Raw genomic sequence first — 18,794 nt, forward strand, 5'->3', positions numbered from 1 at the left:
AGAGAGAGAGAGAGAGAGAGAGAGAGAGAGAGAGAGAGAGAGAGAGAAGAATTAATGCAAGATTATTGCAAGCGATAATATCTAACCGCAACGGGTACATCGATGAATCCCGTATTTAATTTTTGTGCAATATTGGTAAGTTCGACATACGTAATTTTTAATTTAAAACGTTAGATATTTCGTAAGAAACTAGTAAAAATCGATTTTGGTCACTACTTTAGGTACTTAAATAACTTTTATACAATGCTAATACATACAAATGTATTTCGCAAGTGTCCAGATACTTTTGAGCGGTAGTGTATGTACTGTAATACTACTAATGGTACAAATCTTCCGTCAGATAATTTAATTATCGTCAATGAAACAAAGCTCCAGTAATCGGCCGTTCGTCGATTTGATTTCATTAATTCTGCGGCGAAAGAAAACACAAACTAGATTAGCCGAAGTTTTAATTATTAATTAACGACGCACACTCGATGATCCGCAGAACGGCGGCGCCCCTCGCTTATCGCGGTTCGCGATAGCAGAAGAAAGATTATTAAACCGAGAGAGTAGGCGGGAAAAGACCTGGTCGACCGTCTGTGCGCGGTTGGAGGGTGGCTGGCACATAGGGGGTAGCCACCTCGCGAACAGTGCCGTATCAAACAGAGCTGGAGCCTGGCCGAGATCGATGCGTCGCGCGGCTCATCACTTATTTACGCCTTCATTACTGTAAACAATGCGTCTCCCTTTACGTCCGACTTCTCTCTTCCTCTCTCCATCTATCCATCCCTTTCTCTATGGCTGGCTCTCCCTGCTTGTCAGTTCGCAGACGCCATTCCATCTCGTCTGCCTGGTCCACGATACCCCAGTGGTTACATTCGCGGCTGGAGCCGTCCATTTCCGAAAGTAACTTCTACCCAGCCGCGTTATAAAACGTGACTCTCCCAACCAGCGATGGGACTGACGAGGGAACGCAGCATCAAACTTTGCACCAATATTCGCAAATATTGGATCAAAGTAAGGAGTATGCTGTAGTTCTTGACTTTAAGTTGGTGGAAATATTGGTTAACAGTTTTGTCAGAAATATCTAGACTCGTAATGAAGCCTTCTTTTCATCAAATGAGTTATTGAGGTGAAAAATAACGCTTCTTGAAAAGTATAAAGTATTTGTTCGTTGGATATTGCGTAGTAGCTTTGCCAGGGTTCATCCGCTGTTTTCACCTTTATCAGTTTTCTCACGGTAGTGGAATCAATGCGTATTGCGCCAGTTGGACGCATTAGCATACAACAGCGAGGAAAAACCAACGTAAATAAGTTACATATTGTGGAAATCGATAGAGCATTGAACACTTCGATTATTTTTCCCAAAATTCAGAGTTTGTCGTGATGTCTCTTAGCGCCTATCCGCCACTACGATGATTCGTGTACATTTCTAAGATGTAACGTGTTTCAACCATGATCGTTTCCAGTGGTTACGAAAGCCTCAGCGATCGAACGTCCTCGATTTTATTAGGTATTTCCAATTAATCGCGACGGACGGAAAACACGCGACGATAAGCGATACAACGTCGATCCAAGAACTATTATGCAATATCAGCAGCGCACTCCGGCGCGATAACGCAGCGGCCGACCTTGTCCGTGTAATTCAGAAACTCGCGACAAACACGGCATCGGGTTTCGCATTAGCCTGCTCGGCGGGTAACCTAATTATTCAAGATGTGGACTAATTCGGACAATGGCGCGAACGGTGGTTCATTTTTACAAACCCGAACGAGGAAGAGCGCAATTACGAATATCGCGTTTAATCGTTGAAAAGGATGTGTGTAATTCGTTGACGTAATCGAGTGCTTGTGGCATGCTGTGGTCGTTGAAAAATTTGCTGATCGAACAAGTCGGATGAGTCGGATGAATTCGATACCATTTGGAACTCGATGACACGTCAGGCTTTGTTTGAAACTTTTAAGTGTCCTACGATTGCGATTGAGACTTTATATTTGTGTTCTTAGATTTAGGAGGAGAGTGAGTCAATATGTACCATTAAAAATGATTAGAATAATTGAAGTATTTATTCTCAATTCTTCAGAGTATTAACGCCTTCCTTACTTAGTTTAATTCCCACCAAAGCACTGCGTTACGTTTGCTTTATTTTGTTCGTCATTCACAATTGTTAACTAGATAAGAATTTCGCAAGCCACTGCTGCCATTGGAAAACTGGAGACAAACCTGTGATACAGAAAATTGAAACGTGTACTGTGGAAGTTTATGGGAGACCTGTAACCAATGTAAGGCGCCGTTTAATGGCGACGACGACGAGGAAATTACTCTCGAGGCTCGACGTTCAATATGATTCGAGGTATCGACGGTGCCGAGGTCTACGCGGCTGGCCGCAACGCACACAGCTCTATTTTCCGCCACGCCATGCCTCTGGCTACTTGTTTGCGCAACCTCGCGACAATAAAATTCGTTTACGACTGCATTAGGTTCCCGCCACGGCTTTGTGCGATAGCCACTTCCGCTCCACTTGTAAATCACGAATTTAGCACAGTGTCATTCCTCCGCGACTCTTTTCTGCAAATACCGTGCCCGGTTGTTATCGACGAATCGCATTGGTCGCGTGTAGGCTATCCTTATCGCGATTATGTCGATTCGGTATTCGGAGTTACGAAACCCAATCGATTTAGGAAAGGACCAAGCAAACTGTATTAACCCTTTGCACTCCTATGTCGAGCGAGACTCGACATCAGTTTTTATTTCAGAAGATTTTCATTGTCAAGTCCCACTCGACATCTTTTATGCCCAAATCATTAGGGACGGCTTGGAACATATACACATGATCGTTTAGATGGAAAGTCTAATGTCATTTTTGTACATCCCGAAAACACAAGGATCGTGCATTTTGTACCAATAGAAAAATACTTGGAGGAAGAAGAGAAACAAATTTTTTTCGTGAAACATGCGAACGAAAACCAGGATCCTGGAAATTATTTCAAGAGATATCGTTAAACTGCGGATCTTTATGCATTTATAGGAAATTTGAATGTGCAAGAAACTACAAAATGCAATCAATATGTAAGAAGATAAAAAAGATTGAAAGTAAAGTTCATGTTAGAATATTTGCAGAATAAAATAAATTCTTATTTAGGTTCAATTTTTGTAGTTAAAGAAAATTTAAAATAAAACACTTAAAAACGTTAGGAGCTGCTAGTAACAAAATTGAAATATAATTCGAGGTGTAAAGGGTTAAATCCGAATTTTTAAAAATTTAGAATGCAAGACTGTAACTAGCAATATAAATCATAGTCTACGTATATAAAACTATTCAAATATAAAAGTTCAAGTATTAAGTTTTATAAGGGCATCAGTATTCGAAAAGTAACAGATCTCTGCGAGAGTTATAGTTAATTGCATTTCAGCTTTGCGATTATACCTGATTTCATAACAACGATAAAGACTCGCTACGCATATTTTATGCATTACTACCTATTAACGGTCCGTACCTTACTCGCATAACGATAACAGTAATAATGAAAATTGTTTACAAAATTTATGCTCGTCAAGTTGAGTCGTAAACACGAGTTAACCTTGGTATACACATCGAGGAGGATAACATCGTTTTACGCTCCGAACCAAAACTTTCAACAATGCCTGAAATACATACTTATTTAGAGAATGGTTGATGATTAATACAATTTATTAATCGCTGATTGATCAGACGAACAGTTACCAAAGTAATCATTGCTCAACTCTGACCTCTTCTGATACGAATCGACCCATGCTTCGTCCAGCATCTCTCGAGATTTTCGTGGTTAGTTCGCCACTCACAGCCCCCCCCCTCTCTCTCTCTCTCTATATATATATATATATACGAAAAAGGGGATGATAATTAGCCGTGGCTAGACGACGATGAGATGCTCGCAATGATATCGGAGACCGTCTTCTCATATAAGGAATGACGTAAGCGCGATTTCTATTAGTCTTCTTCGCGTACATTGAACGTTCCACTGGTCCATTCGATAATCATGTTTTGGAACAGTCAGTGAATTTTAATCCGTTCGAAAACCCTGTCAAAGTTTTTACATCTGAATAATCGTGGAAGCAAAAATTCAATAATAAATTGTAGCAAAAGCTTTCGTCATAAATGATAAATATATTTAAAACGTTTCAACTTAGTATCGGCTGTATCCTCTTCGGTAGAATATAGGAAAAAGCGAACGAATATTGATCAGGAAAAAAGGAGAATATTCTTTGTCTGATGCTTTTATCTTGCGAAACTTGCGACTATTGGCTGCTTCCTGTGCATCAACCTTCCCGTTCTCTCGATCTGTTTGGACCAGTCTATTAGCTAAACAAATAGATAATTATAGTCACGTTCGATCGCAGCCATCGATTGTAAAAGTCACAAATAGTTCCCTCGGGTTCGAATGAAACATTTCGAGCCCGCCGATCGAATCGAGCATAGTGTTTACAACTTCGAGCATCCCATGCCGGCCAGAAGCCGAGTTATTTGCAGTCGCGCGATTGCACGCGGATCACGGTCTGTTTTTGCACCAAACAGGAGACCAGAGGCATGGTTAAACTGGCGCATCGAAGACAAGATTATCGCATACTTAACGCTGCCATTTCATAACTCTGTATTCAGCGCTGGAACGAACGTCTGCACCAGAAGAAAGAGTCAAGAACGCCTGGAGACTTCCAAAACGAACAACATTGCGTTCCTAACTTTTTCACTGGCAATGCTTCGATAGCTTCCACTCGCTTCGTCAATAGATTCTTTGTTCTTGCGCTTTATGTTCCCACTGTCTTATGAATTATTGCTTCTCTAGAGGGAATTAATCTCTGATCGTGTGTACCTCGTTGATACATCTTTCGAACGATTCTTATCTCTATTAGTCACCTTGACGACCGGAGATAGTTTCTTCGTCACCCTGAATCTTTTCCAAATCATTTCCTCTTGGGCCTAAAATTCCAAATAATTGTCATCTTCGTTATCACTTTCTTTGACTAAGAGAATTAATCTCAACTATCACTTTAATATTTCTAGTGACTCGTCCTTTATAATAATAATCCAACAGAGAAAGTCAGTCTCCTCGAATGTCCACATCAATGTTATGTCTGTTCTTTCACTAGGCTAAGTGCTATCAAGTGATAGTCACCTTCGTTATTATACCTGTAGACCAAGAGAACAAATCTCTGAATATCTACGTCGTCAAAGGATTCTTTCTTCGTCACATTAATATCTCAAGCGACTTCAACTTATGTTAGCAATCTCTAACCGAGAAAGTTCATCTTCGAATGTACATATTGTCTTTGAAACTTTTCTTCTCAGGCCTACTATTCCAAGTGATTGCCACTTTCATTATTACTTTCCTTGACCAAGAGAATTAATCTCCGAACGTCTACTAGAGATAATCTTTGATAATCTTTGATTATCCACATCGATGAGACCTTCTTGAGAATACTGATGGTCACTTTCATTTCTATATCTCCAGACAAGAAGAGACTCTCTGCCTAATACTCTAACTGACTCGTTTTTATATCATTTGCATTATTAATATTATTACAAATTTATATAATTTACATTTTGTACATTTTTAACTGAGAAAGTTCTTGGTATTCGAATCTTTCAATGATCATAATGCCGTTGAACCCTTTCTTTTTGAACCTACCTTTCCACGTAATTGTCACTTCCATTATTACTTTCCTTGTTCAAGAGAATCAATCTCTGATCGTTTACATCGACAAGAGATTCTTTCTTCGTAACTGTAATATTCCAAGTCTTTCTTCTACTACGAATGAATCACGCGTATAAACATATAGTCTAGTTACTGTTTGAATATCCACATCGGAATTAAATTTCTTCTTACGCCAGGTCTAGTATTTCAAGCGATTGGCAAACTCGTGAACAAATCTCCAGACCGTGAGAATTAATCTCTGAACATCTACATGAAACTTATATTAGCAGTCTCCTCATCTGAGAAAGTTCATCTTGGAATACATTTACCAATCCCTGACCTTTTCTTCCTAGGCCTACGATTCTAAGCGATTGTCACCTTCGTTATTGCAGCCCTAGGTCAAGAGGAACGTACACGCCATCGAGGAGTCCTCGGTTCAAGTCAAAATTTATGTAAAATTATTACGTACTCCCTCTCCTCGCGAGGTTCCTTAATCCTTCCTTTTGATCTTTTTTCCCCAGTGTTTTCAGCGATCAACGAAGGATGCTCCGAAATGCCTCGGCGCAGAAGAACCTTTTAGAGGCCAAAAATATCCACTACGCGGTCGGTTTATCGATAATGGCGGCATAATACGAAACGCGTGTAGAACAAGCGGCCTATCTTTAGAGGCGAGCTATCTCGGGCCGTGGAAAGAAACGTACGAGAGATCGAACGGGCGGATGAGAGATCTCGAGCGCATGAGCACCGTCTGTTGCTCGACGAAGAGCATGGCTGCTCCCGTACATCCTCCTTGCCCTCGGTATCTTCGTCCCTGTTCCTTCGTTAGAAAAATGAAGGAAAAAAGTCAGGGTGAACCTTACGAAGACGTATCGCGAGAGGCTTAACGCCACGAGCGAGACCACGGTCGGTTACTATTTTCGAGAGCAATGTTTATCTGGCCCGGATCAAATATATAGTTATGAGTTCCAGAAGGCGGCCGATAGTTCCTCGAACGAGTCATTATTAGCTGGGGTTTCACGGAGGACCGACCAAAAATACGCCGCGTAGTTGCGCGCGCGGGCTACTTGCCGACGAATTTGGAATCCGCGAAATTTTCGGCGACGCGCCAGATTAAACGCTTTGCGGCACGAGAATTTCAGCGGCTTTGGAGCCTTTGGTGCGCGCGATGGAATGAAAAATAAGAGAAGATGAAAATGCAGGGTGGAGGATGGACCTCGATTATTGAAGGGAAAGAGAGCTGAACATTCCTGCAACGACGGGGGTTCGTGCGGTAATCGAAGCAACGTATTCGATGGGGGTAGGAGCACCACTTAGACAGGGTAAGTGTAATATGGTCGCTACTACGAGTTATTTTCTCATTACCTCTCATGGAAAATAACTAACGCTGCAGTGATTGAAATTCTACTGTGCTCTTTGAAGATAAGAACCGCCATGATACAGAAAAGCAACTGTGAAGATCGTTAGGTACTTTCGTCTGGATCGAAAACGCGTGCAGATTCCATAGAAACGCGTCCTGGGAAAAAACGAAGAGCTCTGGTGTTCTCAGTATTCGTCGCGTCCAGTCGCTGATAAACAATAATCGCGTCGACAGCGTTTTGCTTATAGCCAGGTTTCGATTAATTACAATTTCTGGGACCGGGAACACGCAACACTCGAATTACCTTTCGCGAATTCATTGAACCGAACCGAGCCGAATCAACGAATACTGCGCGCTGGTCGAAAGTCCAAGCATGACCCGATCCGAGGCGCGGCGTTAACCGACGATGCATCGCGATAATTAACCGACGGTTTAATTAACCCGTTCGGCGCAAACGGCCGTTAGCCTTTTTCCTGTTTATCGGTGGCGGAACCCTGGACCCGTCTGGCTACGAGACAATCGTACCCGTACGTACGAAACCGCCGCGGTATAGTGCACTTGTGCGGTGTCATGGTCGAGTTAAAATTAGCAAGTCAACCGGATTCTCCGGTGCGACGCGAGCCACGGAGCCGCCTCGACGACGAATTCGAACACGCTGCCGCGAAGCTATCGGTTTGTACCGTCATTATTCCCCATTTATTAATTATTTTTTCCAGCAGCGAGATGTGAATTTTAAATTTTAATCGATGGTCGTTGCGCGTACTGTGGAGGATCTTTCTAGGGATGATTCCGTAAGTTGAAACGAGGGAAAAGTCAGGAATGGTGAAAGTGCGTTTGAAAAGTCTATTATTACTGATGAAAGTGAGTGGAACAATTGGAACGTTGTTTTATTTTTTTTGCATTAAAGAAAATCAACAATTCCGAAATGTGTTCTTAAAAATGGCCAACTGATAAGACTATGAACAACCCCCCAAGAATCCTAAGTACCATTTTACGTAAAGAACATTTTTCAAATATGTTCGTCGCCACGAAGGTGACGTAATTCGCTAAATCCATTTCGCATTGGTCGCGCGGGACCGCTCGCTGGGTCGTCGACGCCAAACAAACTTAAAGCCTGTATCGATTACGCGGGTTTTCGCGCGTGCGGCGCGCGCGGCCACGCGAGCAGGTCCGCACATACGCGCGCCGCCATTCATTACACGTTTTATGTGCAGCGATATAAATCACGCATGGACCGCTTTAATTTTTCCGCGGCGCAGTGACAGCACTTTTTTTCGATTCACTCGTATATTTGCATGTAAAGCACAACATTACCCGGAGAAACGTAACGCATAAATATTAACGAATAGCGAAGTATGCGCGCAAAACGCGTCACGGTCGTGCTTTCGACAGCCTTCCGCTTCGATGCTGATCCAGGATATCGTTGGTAAAGAAATGTAACCTAATACCATGGCGTAGATTGTTTGCACAATATGGTTATGGTATTTAATGATAAACAAATTTTTTTCCGCTATTACGATTAATTGAAATATATATTTTCTAATCTATTAATCTAATTTATTCTAATCTAAAACTCCATTTTTCTTCACTTTTCAGAAATTACTTATCTTTCAAACTGATAAAGCAGAAAATGGGTAAAAAAGTTCAGACTTCTTTATCGAATCAATATGCTCATTCCGATTAAATGGTTCAAACGTCAGACTAGCTTATCGTAGACAACGAAACAATGCGTTTTGCTATCGACTGTACGCGTGTTGCCAGAGCAGACACGATGTAGGTTACAAACAGAGGGACATGGATATCGATTTCAGCGCGGTACGCAGCACCGCTGTGGAATGTACCTTCTAACGTTCTGTCGGTGCTCCCCATACGTCCGAAGGATATTCGGGGATCTCCATCTACGTTTAAAACCGTGTTGAGAGACACTGGCGAACGGAAACTGCGTTAAATTGTACTTTGTTTAAGCGACACCCTGTTCTTTTACATAAATCGATAGCTCTGAATATTCTGCACATAAAAGTATTAAGGTAGAGGTACTAAAAAATGAGTACTTTAAGAGTTATTCGAGAACAAAGCGCTGAGTTAGCTCTGCGAGTAATTGGCGCGCCCCAAACGCAACTCCAACCATACTTCATTCTCAAATATCACCTGAAATATTCGTTTTTCGATACTTGTACCTCTATACTTTTATTCCTAGAATTATGAGAACACTCGATTCGTGCAAGTAAAATATACATAACTAACCAATTATGGAAATAAAGTAGATAATAAAGCAATTGAAGGATCAGTTCTACCGAGTTCATCCCAAACAACAAAGCCAATCACCATCGACTCCATCTAAACCAATACGCATTCCAATATTGTTCCCCAACCCTGCAACCTATCACCGTGGCCGATTTCCAGCAGGTGCGCCGCATGTATAGCGGGCGTTAATTAATAGAAAACAACACGGTGTCGACACGTTGCGCAAGAGATTGTCGCGTTAATATCTGGACCGCACGTCGCGACGCTCGAACAACGCGAGACAGTTCTGCGGTCCGGAGGCGCGAAAGTCAAGCTAGGGCGAGTGCTGTTTCATTATCGAATCACGTTTCAAGCGGTGGTACACACCGCGCAGAAACATAACGCGCCGCGGACCAATGGCGAACGTTCCACCCCCGTGAATACTTGTTTACGCGACGTCTGAATTTTCCTGTTCACGCGGAACGAACTGCTCGACGATCCGTCCAGGAAAGACGAGAAACCACCGTGCAGGGAAGGCTCAATTTCTCTGTGGAATCGTTTACAAATGTGTTCTGCTTTGGTTGCTTTTTATGGTAAAAATTGGAAATGCGATTGCGGTGGTTTTCAGAACAAACTGTGATGAAGTGAAGCGAAGAACGTAGAGAAGATAATAGTACCAATATTTGAGCTGTTCATTGCATAATTCGATTAACTCCATAAAACAAAAAGTTGAAAAATCCGATGAAATATACAGTTATGACTATACCAAGTGCATTGACACTTACATTTAAGATTTTTCAAAAAGTAGTGTTGATCGATTTGTGCAGTGGACGGCTCACTTAACGGTGGTATTAAATTAGCGATTGTCAAAGCTAACTTGGAGGAGATGTTCCGCCCGTCTATTGGTTCTCATGCATTTTTCTTCGAGGATCGAAAGCAACTACCTCGGTCGAAAAATCAAGGTTAAGGTAGAATTGAAAGGGAAGGGACAGATTCTATCTTCCAGGGCGAGAATTGGTATCGGTAGCGTTCGCTACGGATGGAATAAATCGCCGCCGGTTGGTGACCCTGTCTCACCTATGCAAATCGGGCATTGGCTTAATTGACGAAATATTCAAATCGTCAGAAGCTCGGTGGCGCATTCGAATGATAATGGCGTCCGTATACGCACTTCCTCCTTTTCTAAAGGTGGCAACCTCCTTTCTTTTATTTTTTATCCTTCGATCGATCGTTGTTTGTCCGTGGCTGTTAGATCCCGTGCGATATGTCCAACGTTTGGTCGCTCGTAAGTTACCCAGCTCATCGTTGAAGGGTTATCGATTGACCCGCGTTGATCTGCATATCCGCGCAACAAGACGCGTTTCCCTTTCGAGCGACCTTCATCTTGACCATCTTCGTTCCTCATCGCTAAATAAAATTTTCTGTGCTACTGCTATCCATAATGAGAATTTCAATTCTACGGTGATATCTAGACTAAGTAGTTCGTAGGTTTACATTTGAACCCATACTCTGCCAAGTAAATTTAAAGCGTTTTACCTTGAGGTGTAATCTAGGTTATTATTTTCATAATAAAAAGTAATATTAAAATTGTTGTTTTAAAAAGAAACTTTACGATCTTTTTTTCCAATAATTCGTGACTCAAAAGGATATAAACTATAAACTTATCCCTTGAGTAATTGCAATCAATTTGAACTTCGAGGCATCTCGTAGTTGGCAGTGAATGGGTTAAATGAATTCACTAAATTCCATATTTAAAAAAAGGAGATCTTAATTCCTCCTCTTATATTAGCTTGGCCAAAAAGTTTGGTCAGTTTGTGATGATGTATGTTTCTCTGCAGTTCGCTTGGCTATGAATCATGCGTATTCCCAAAAGATGGAAAAGATCATAGACCATATGTAACAGAGTAAATATATTTCATTGTCTAAAAAAAAAAAATCGCTGTTTATTTGTGCCTTAAGATCCGAACAAACTTTTTAGCCAACCTAATATATCTCGTAAACATCCAGACCTTGCAACCCTACGAATTCGGATAGCGAAGATGTTACTGGATCGCGAGATAAATTGAAATACCTAGCTACTCATCCTTGAGCAGCGGGACGAAGGTTGCGAAGTTTCCGATCGACGTCGGCTCCGATTGCGATACTTCGCGAGCCTTTTGGACCGATTCCAACAACAACGGATCAGAATATCCGAATACGAGTGTTTTCCTCGTCGCGCTTCTTAATAAACGGACACACGCGTATTGCCGGAAATTGACCGTGCGCGCAAGCGCGTTCCGTTCGGGTTCAAAGGTTACGTAAACCTTCGATCGTACGTGTTTCGAGTACGCGCCAACACGTGTGGTGTAATTCCCTCCCGCCCCTCGGGAACAGAGGAGAGATTTCCCAAAAGTTGGTCAGAATTCAAAAGTCGATCGATATTCTCAACGCGAATTTAACCGCTCGCTAAGAAATGTAATTCTGACACGTTTAAAATAGTGTTAAACAAGAAATAATTTATTGAATATTTTATACTATTATAGATTAAGAATTCTTCGTTTAAATCTCCTTTAACCATTGAACCAAAAGCAGAATTGGACACAATTAAAAAATATGTCCCATCTCGAAATCTTTCAGCCCATCGACGATGGAATGAAACGTAAAATGTCACGAGTTATTTGCGTCCCGAAACGTTCGTGTTAATTCTTCTAGACTTAATCCATTTCCATCGCGGAGTCACGCATGAACGCCTGTGACCCAAATGTTCAAGTCGTTTACATTCCGCGCGTTAGCGTCTGAATTCGATAACAATGCGTAATCGTTATAATTTCCAGCAGCTTTCTGCGCGGTGGAACACGAGCTCTTGATAGCAAAGCACGAGGGTTGGGGTAGGGGGATATGTGACGATTAACGTGGCTCGTTTCGGCACCTTTTCGACTTCCGTCGCGATAACCCGAGCCGATTAACCGAAGGAAAACAACGTGGGAAAGTCGACCGTTTTTGGTGTCGCAGGAGACTGATATGCAAATTCCTGGCGAGATAATGTTCTTTGATATGACGTTGCTTTAAATTTTCGACACGTTTCGTACCAACGGAAGCGTGCATGAAGGGTGATGACCTGTGGTAAATAGTTTGAGGCAATCCTTCCATAAAAATCAGGTCTTGAGATAAAGATACGATAGTATCTTGTTTATTGTGACGTGTCAGGGCTGGTTAATTGTATGAATCGAGCATTGGGAGGAAAATCTGGTCTTGGAGATGGTTGAACTCGAAGAGAAAACTGTTTTGAAGTCATTATCTTTGATTATGAGTCATTCGTCGAAGGAACTCTAATGTAAACGGATGTAAGCATGATTTTTTACAGAAAAACACATTTTAAGACCTACTGATAACAATACTACTAAGAGGAAGAATCTAAGAAGACAAAATGGAATATGGAAGAAGCATGGAAAGGGATGAAGAAGAAGGGAGGCGTCATTCGTCTCGACACGCATTGAGATGCAAATACGCGCGATAGCTGGCGTGATTTACGAGGGATAGACGTGTCCATACGTGATTGGGACAGAGTAGGTTTCGGTGTTCCGAAGCGTTCGTTGGAAGAGCTAGATAAGATCTGTTCGAGGCGGTCACAATAGACGAGGGATTTTATACAATCGAGTAACCGTTTGGACAGACTCCGGTTTCCTCTATCGGTAGCTTCCAGATGACATCTGAAACTTGTTCTTCCACCCTTACATTGAGAGTGGAAATTAAAAGAAAATTGGATCTGTATCTTTCTCTTGTGTGATGAAGCTGATGATCAAGGAGGAGTGACCCAAAAATGATATCGATTTGATACTTTCATTCAATAAGAAATAAGGAAAAATTATTTGGAAACTTAAACTATAACCGAACTTTTTATAATTGCATAGCTAGTCTCGTCATCAGCGTATTATATAATTCGAACCGTTGATCGGCATAGATTAATCAGAACTAAAACATAAAATAATCCCAAATTAAGATTACTTAAACATAAGCAGAACTGATAATAGTATCTATAGTTATTAAAACCTGTCCTTTCCTAATATTAGATATTTCCTAATGTGAATCCAACTCAACAAAAATAAAAGGTTACCGTCCAAAAATTGTCTGATTCTTTCTATTTGAATGGCGTCGCGGGATCCATCGGTGGAAAGAGCGTTCCACTGACGACACGGCGCCAAGTATTACGCCATTCATGCCGAACGCCGCCTGTCGCGTATGCCACTTCCGCGTCGTTTTATATAAATAAAACAACGCTCGAAAATAAATCGACGAGGACAAAATCAGCTCCCGTGCAGGTTGTCGCGAGTGCAGCCTCGCGACTACCGACCAGAGCGTATTGACGCGGGTTGCAGGCGCAGGTTAAATCGAGCAGACGGTGGCGGCGTCGCGACGCGGGCTGCGCGCGGCCATGCAGCCCTCTTTTCTCCTCCGTCGATCGTTCTCCTTCCCCCACCCTCGTGTTTCATCGAAGGACGGGGAAGGCGAGAAGGAAAATTTATAAAGAGAGCTACGGAGGGGGTAGACTACTTGTTGCGCGTCGCGGCGCCCTCGTGACGCCAGTGCACCCCTTCGTTTCCGCCCTTCGCGTTGCTCGACGTTACCGCTAGCATCGTTCACTGGGCCAGTGCTTCTCAACCTATTTTACACCGAGCAGAAATGAAAAATTCATAGTCGAATAGAAATTTTGAAAAAAAGAATTCCAGAACATCCTCTATGTCTATCGAAGAAATTTTATTAAATTAAATGATAGATTTGCCATTTAATTTAGATAAACTTCACGATAAACACAGAGGGTATGAATATTTTTAGGACTGACTGTAATTGTGAATGTAATTGTTTAATCGTTACACTACCATGAAAACATTATTCTCATCCAATCAGGAACCATCTTATTGTATATCAAATATCGATTTTCGCTATTTTACAATGGAAAACTCCTTTATTTTGTGATTTTCGTGACTGGACTTGGGTAAATTCTTATCTGGACAAAACTTTTCGAAGAATGAATGAAAAACAGCCTTATCACGCCAGAAGAAAGTGCCGCGTCACACCTGTTGGGAAGCACTGGGGCCAGCGCGCCCCTTCGCTGGCGACGCCACCAGTCGACGTCGTTACCACCACCACCCGTCAGCTACGTCGTCGACGCCACCGACTTCGACTCGTAATCCCGCCCGACAAAAATAGACGTGTCGTCGCGACGCAACAGATATCATTCGGCCTCGCCTGGCTCGCGCGCGAGGAATTCCGACGGCTTCGTCCTGAATCTTGCATTCCATTTCCTCATCCTTCGCGATCTCGATAATTAAATAATTCTTTGTTCTTTATCACCGTTCTTCGAATAATGAAATAGTTCCTTCCACGTTTTACAATCTGCTACGTAGTTACAAGGAATTGAGGGTGGCTCTTTTGTTAGTACACCATTTTTATGTCAGTCAGCTGATGTAAGTGTCTATGAGTCCGCGAACGTAAAAACTTGAAATCATTAACACATTCCGTGCCACGTATATCACCGGTGGTACACGCTAAACTTGACCTTCAGGTCATGTGTAAAATAAATGGTACACGCAGACATATTTATTTAATTCGCTGAAAACATATATTTTATGACAAATTTAATTCTGTAAAATATATTTCCACCAAAAGAATGAAGCACAAGTGACACACGATATGATAACCACTCTAAACAAGCTAACTAGTTATGAATTGATGATGTAATGAAATATTGTGTGATAATATATCAATTTTTAGCCAAAACATCAAATGGTCTGATTGACAAGTCGAGCAAAAACGACTTGGCACGGAACGTATTAACGTCTAGAGTTCATAAAGAAACAAAGTAGCAAAACGTTTCTCTAGACAGTAGCCCACTTAACAACGAGAGTGATTATACCGAGCGCTGATATAGGGTCCTGGTCCCGGCTCTGCCGAAAACTAAAGCCTTGAAGGCTTTTGTCGATCGATGTTTAGGCGGAAAACCACTGCCAGTGGTCACGCATTTAGATGTTATATGCGGCGAGTCTTAGAAAACCCCTTCATCACCTTTGCAGGATCATGTGAAAGGTAGTAGGAAAATCACAAAGTATCGATAGAGGGGTTTTCGATTGTAAAATAATGAAGATCGATATTTGGTATACGATAAGATGATTCCTGCTTGGATGTAAATAATGTTTTCAATTACATTCACAATTATATAGAATTTATTCATCTTCTATGTTTCAAAATTTCTATTCGACTATGAATTTGCCATTTCTGCTCGGTGTAAAATAAGTTGACACACAACCTATCAGTTAAAAAAAGTCACTTGCACCCGACGTCCTCCAACGCCATCGATACTAGGACCACGATTAGCCGCATCTATTGAGAAACCCATTCGACGGCCGACAATCCCAACCACTAAACACGATAACAAGCCAAGATTCCCACTAACCTGAATCTGATGTCCTGGATTGTTGATGTGTAGCTGCTGGACCTGGTTGATTTGCAGGGAGGAAGTGCCGGGTCCCGAGGGAGGTCTCGGCGGCGTGGAGCTAGTGAAGGGTCCCTGGGAGCTGGTTTGATTGGGTCCAGCTCCCTGGGAACCTCTGGGTGGAAGCGGATAACCGGGGCTCCCGTGGTTCGGCATCGATCCTGGACTACCGCCGTACGGCGAATACTGCTGCTTATATCCTCCGCTTGGACCTAGCATGCTCGGTTTACCGCCACCGGCAGGCTGTGGTCTCTTCATGTCCGCCAACCCCGTAGCAAATTGAGTCTGGGAGCTGACGAACATGTCGTTGGTCTGCTGGCTCTGGAATCCCGACGCGCCGTTGTTTTTGTGATAAGAACCGGTGCCAGTCGTCGCTTGGGGCTGTCCACCCGGTGGTCCGTTGCTGCCAGGGCTACCAAGATAGTCAGGCGTGCTACCGAATTGAGGGAACTCCGCGTAAGGAGACCTAGCAGTAGGTCCTCTGGCTGCGGCGGCAGCGCTGGGGTTGAAACCACCAAGACCAAGCTGTTGGCTCTTGTGCTGATGCTGCTCGGCCATTTGTTTCAAAGTCTGGGCGGCGGGACTCATCTCAGACTTGAAATCCAGGCTCGAATAAGGCAATCTAGCAGGCGAGTACTGGGCCGAGCCAAGTGCACCTGGACTGGAATTAGCAGGCACGTTCCCGTTGTTCGTCCCGGTGCCGTTGTTCACGCTGTTGTTATTAGCGTTCCCGTGCTGCTGGTGTATCGAGTCCTTGTCGTCCTCGATCTTGATCTGCCCGTTATTCGTCCCGATGCTGTTGTTGTTGTTGTTGTTGTTGTTGTTGTTCGCTGCTGCGGCTGCGGCAGCAGCCACCGCAGCGTTGTTCGCCAGTGCTTCCACCGGTATCTTCTCCTCGAAGCCGAAATCCTTCATGAACTCCGGATGGAAATCGGAGATCTCGGAAATGAGATCCTTGAAGGCGTCGGAGGTGATGATCTCGTCGCCCGTATCGTCTCCCATGAAGTCGGAGAACCCGGGGAACCCGGCGCCGTTGGCCGCAGCGTCTTTCTCCAGCGCGGCAGCGCACTGCTCCAGGTCAACGAACTCGTTGTCAGGTTCTTGCTTGCACTCCACCAGGTTACCTATGTCCACGCAACCGATGCCACCTCCTGGAGGTGGACCACCGCCTCCACCGCCAGGACCGTTGCCAGGACCACCGCCACCGCCGGTTTGAGACCTTGACGTCTGCGACGCTGGCGTATCCGGTCCCGACTTTGGCGACGACGAGGCGTTCAGCAGGTCGCTCTTCACCGAAGCGTTCGTCAAGGCTTTCACGGTCACGTTCGTCGATATCTGTTGGGCCTGAGAGTTCGCAGCGGACGTGGTGAACTCCAGCTGCTGAACGATCTCCACCGAGAACTTGGTCAGACCTTCGTTCCCACCGCCTCCGCCACCGCCGCCGCCGCCACCGTGAGTCGGGCCCGTCGAATTCGCGCCGTTTCCAGGCGTGTGTTGACCGTGGCCGTGATGAGGCCCACCCCCACCGCCGCCTCCGGGACCTTGCTGGTGCTGATGCTGCGCCTGCGTGCATTGCAGCTTCACCGGGGGCTCCCCGAACCCAGCGTCACCGCTACCGCCACCGGATGGCTCCAACTCCTCGGCCGTCCTCTTCACGAATTTTTGCTGCTGAAACGAGAAAGAGGAAATATCGATTAGTCAAGTATAACTGGGATAGGGTGGGTGACAAAGAGATTCGTGGTTGGGCACTTAACAAACTCTTTTAATGTATCGTTTGTAAGGAAAACTGTTGAATACTTCTTGGATTACATTAGAAGCTATAAAGATCTGCTAGTTAACCTTTTCAGACCTGGTGTCCACAATTGAGGACACAAAATTTAAAAATTACAGACACTATCGTTTAAGGCGAATGTTCTTATGTATTTGTGCATGAAGGAAAATCAGTTTACCTCGGAAACTACATGTTGAAAATATATGTACCATATATATATACATATTAGCATTCTATAATGCGGAAAGGGAGAGGTGTGTATTATCAATGTACATAAACAACAAAGGAGCAGACCGTTGTACAAAAACATTAAAGCTAACGGTCTTTCCACGGTATCGGGGAATATGATTTGACTAGTCAGTCGACGATACACGGTCTTTGAAAGCATACGTTTATAAAAGCGCTAAGTCAATCTTAATTTTTCTAATTCTGGATTATTTTGTATCTAATTTTCACAAAATATATATTATAATTGTTCCTTATACAAGTGCTCGCGTTCTATTATTTACCTTTTAACAGAAAGATTTTTCAACAATTTCAAAACTATACGATTAGAATTTTTTTTTATTTTTTCCATACTAATTTTAGTCCAAGTTAACCCTAAAACTTAAATTACTGAAAGGGTTAACCTTACTTAGTAAAGAGTTCACCAGCACTTCCTACTTACTCCCTTTCCATTCTTGCCTCAGTCCTTTATGTTGTCTCAGATCCTTGTCTTAGATTGAGGCAAGAATGAAAGAAGAATAAGCAGGAAGTGCTAGTGATCATGTTAACGAGGCTACTTAGCAGATCTGGACATTATTCATAGGGACATTTAATGCGGTGAAGATTTATATTAAACATTTTTCAAAGTCTTTCGACATCTTTCAGCATCGCATTTGCCATTGCAACGAAGAACCTATTCGACGGTAACAGGACTCACGCTTTTAAAAATGGAGAATATATTATGCAATTTTACATTTAATTCTAACGGTTATTAATTTTAACTCATTGCACCTCGCGCGTAGAGGACACCCAACGATAGTCGCGTGAATCAGGACGATGGCAAAGAAATAAGGCACGCGATAATGACTTCTAGATCGAAAAAGGAGAAGCATCCGTCAACATTCTGTTCGTGGGTCAAGGCAAAACGTAACTAGTTCCTTTAAACTCGCTGCTTTTTCTGGGATCCCGAGTCGGGCAACCAGTAGCACAGGATATTTAACTCGCGAGCCAGGATGCCTCGTTCCGTTCGCAGTTTCTTTCGCAATTAACCCGGCAATTTCTCACCGTGCCTGTCAATACTGCCAACTCTTTTTCTCCGCGAGACTTTATGCTGTA

At 43.1% G+C, this 18,794-nt stretch overlaps 1 protein-coding gene across 1 annotated transcript in view; it reads right to left on the reverse strand.

Moving 5' to 3' along the window:
• LOC128876010 (neurogenic protein mastermind-like) overlaps positions 1 to 18,794 on the reverse strand; it is a 222,098-nt gene that overhangs the window by 64,911 nt on the left and 138,393 nt on the right. Inside the window, 1 exon segment of the mRNA XM_054122091.1 lies at positions 15,665 to 17,371. Coding sequence (XP_053978066.1) covers positions 15,665 to 17,371 — 1,707 coding nt within the window.

This window comes from Hylaeus volcanicus, chromosome 4 (assembly GCF_026283585.1).
Source record: "Hylaeus volcanicus isolate JK05 chromosome 4, UHH_iyHylVolc1.0_haploid, whole genome shotgun sequence".
Lineage (NCBI taxonomy): Eukaryota > Metazoa > Arthropoda > Insecta > Hymenoptera > Colletidae > Hylaeus > Hylaeus volcanicus.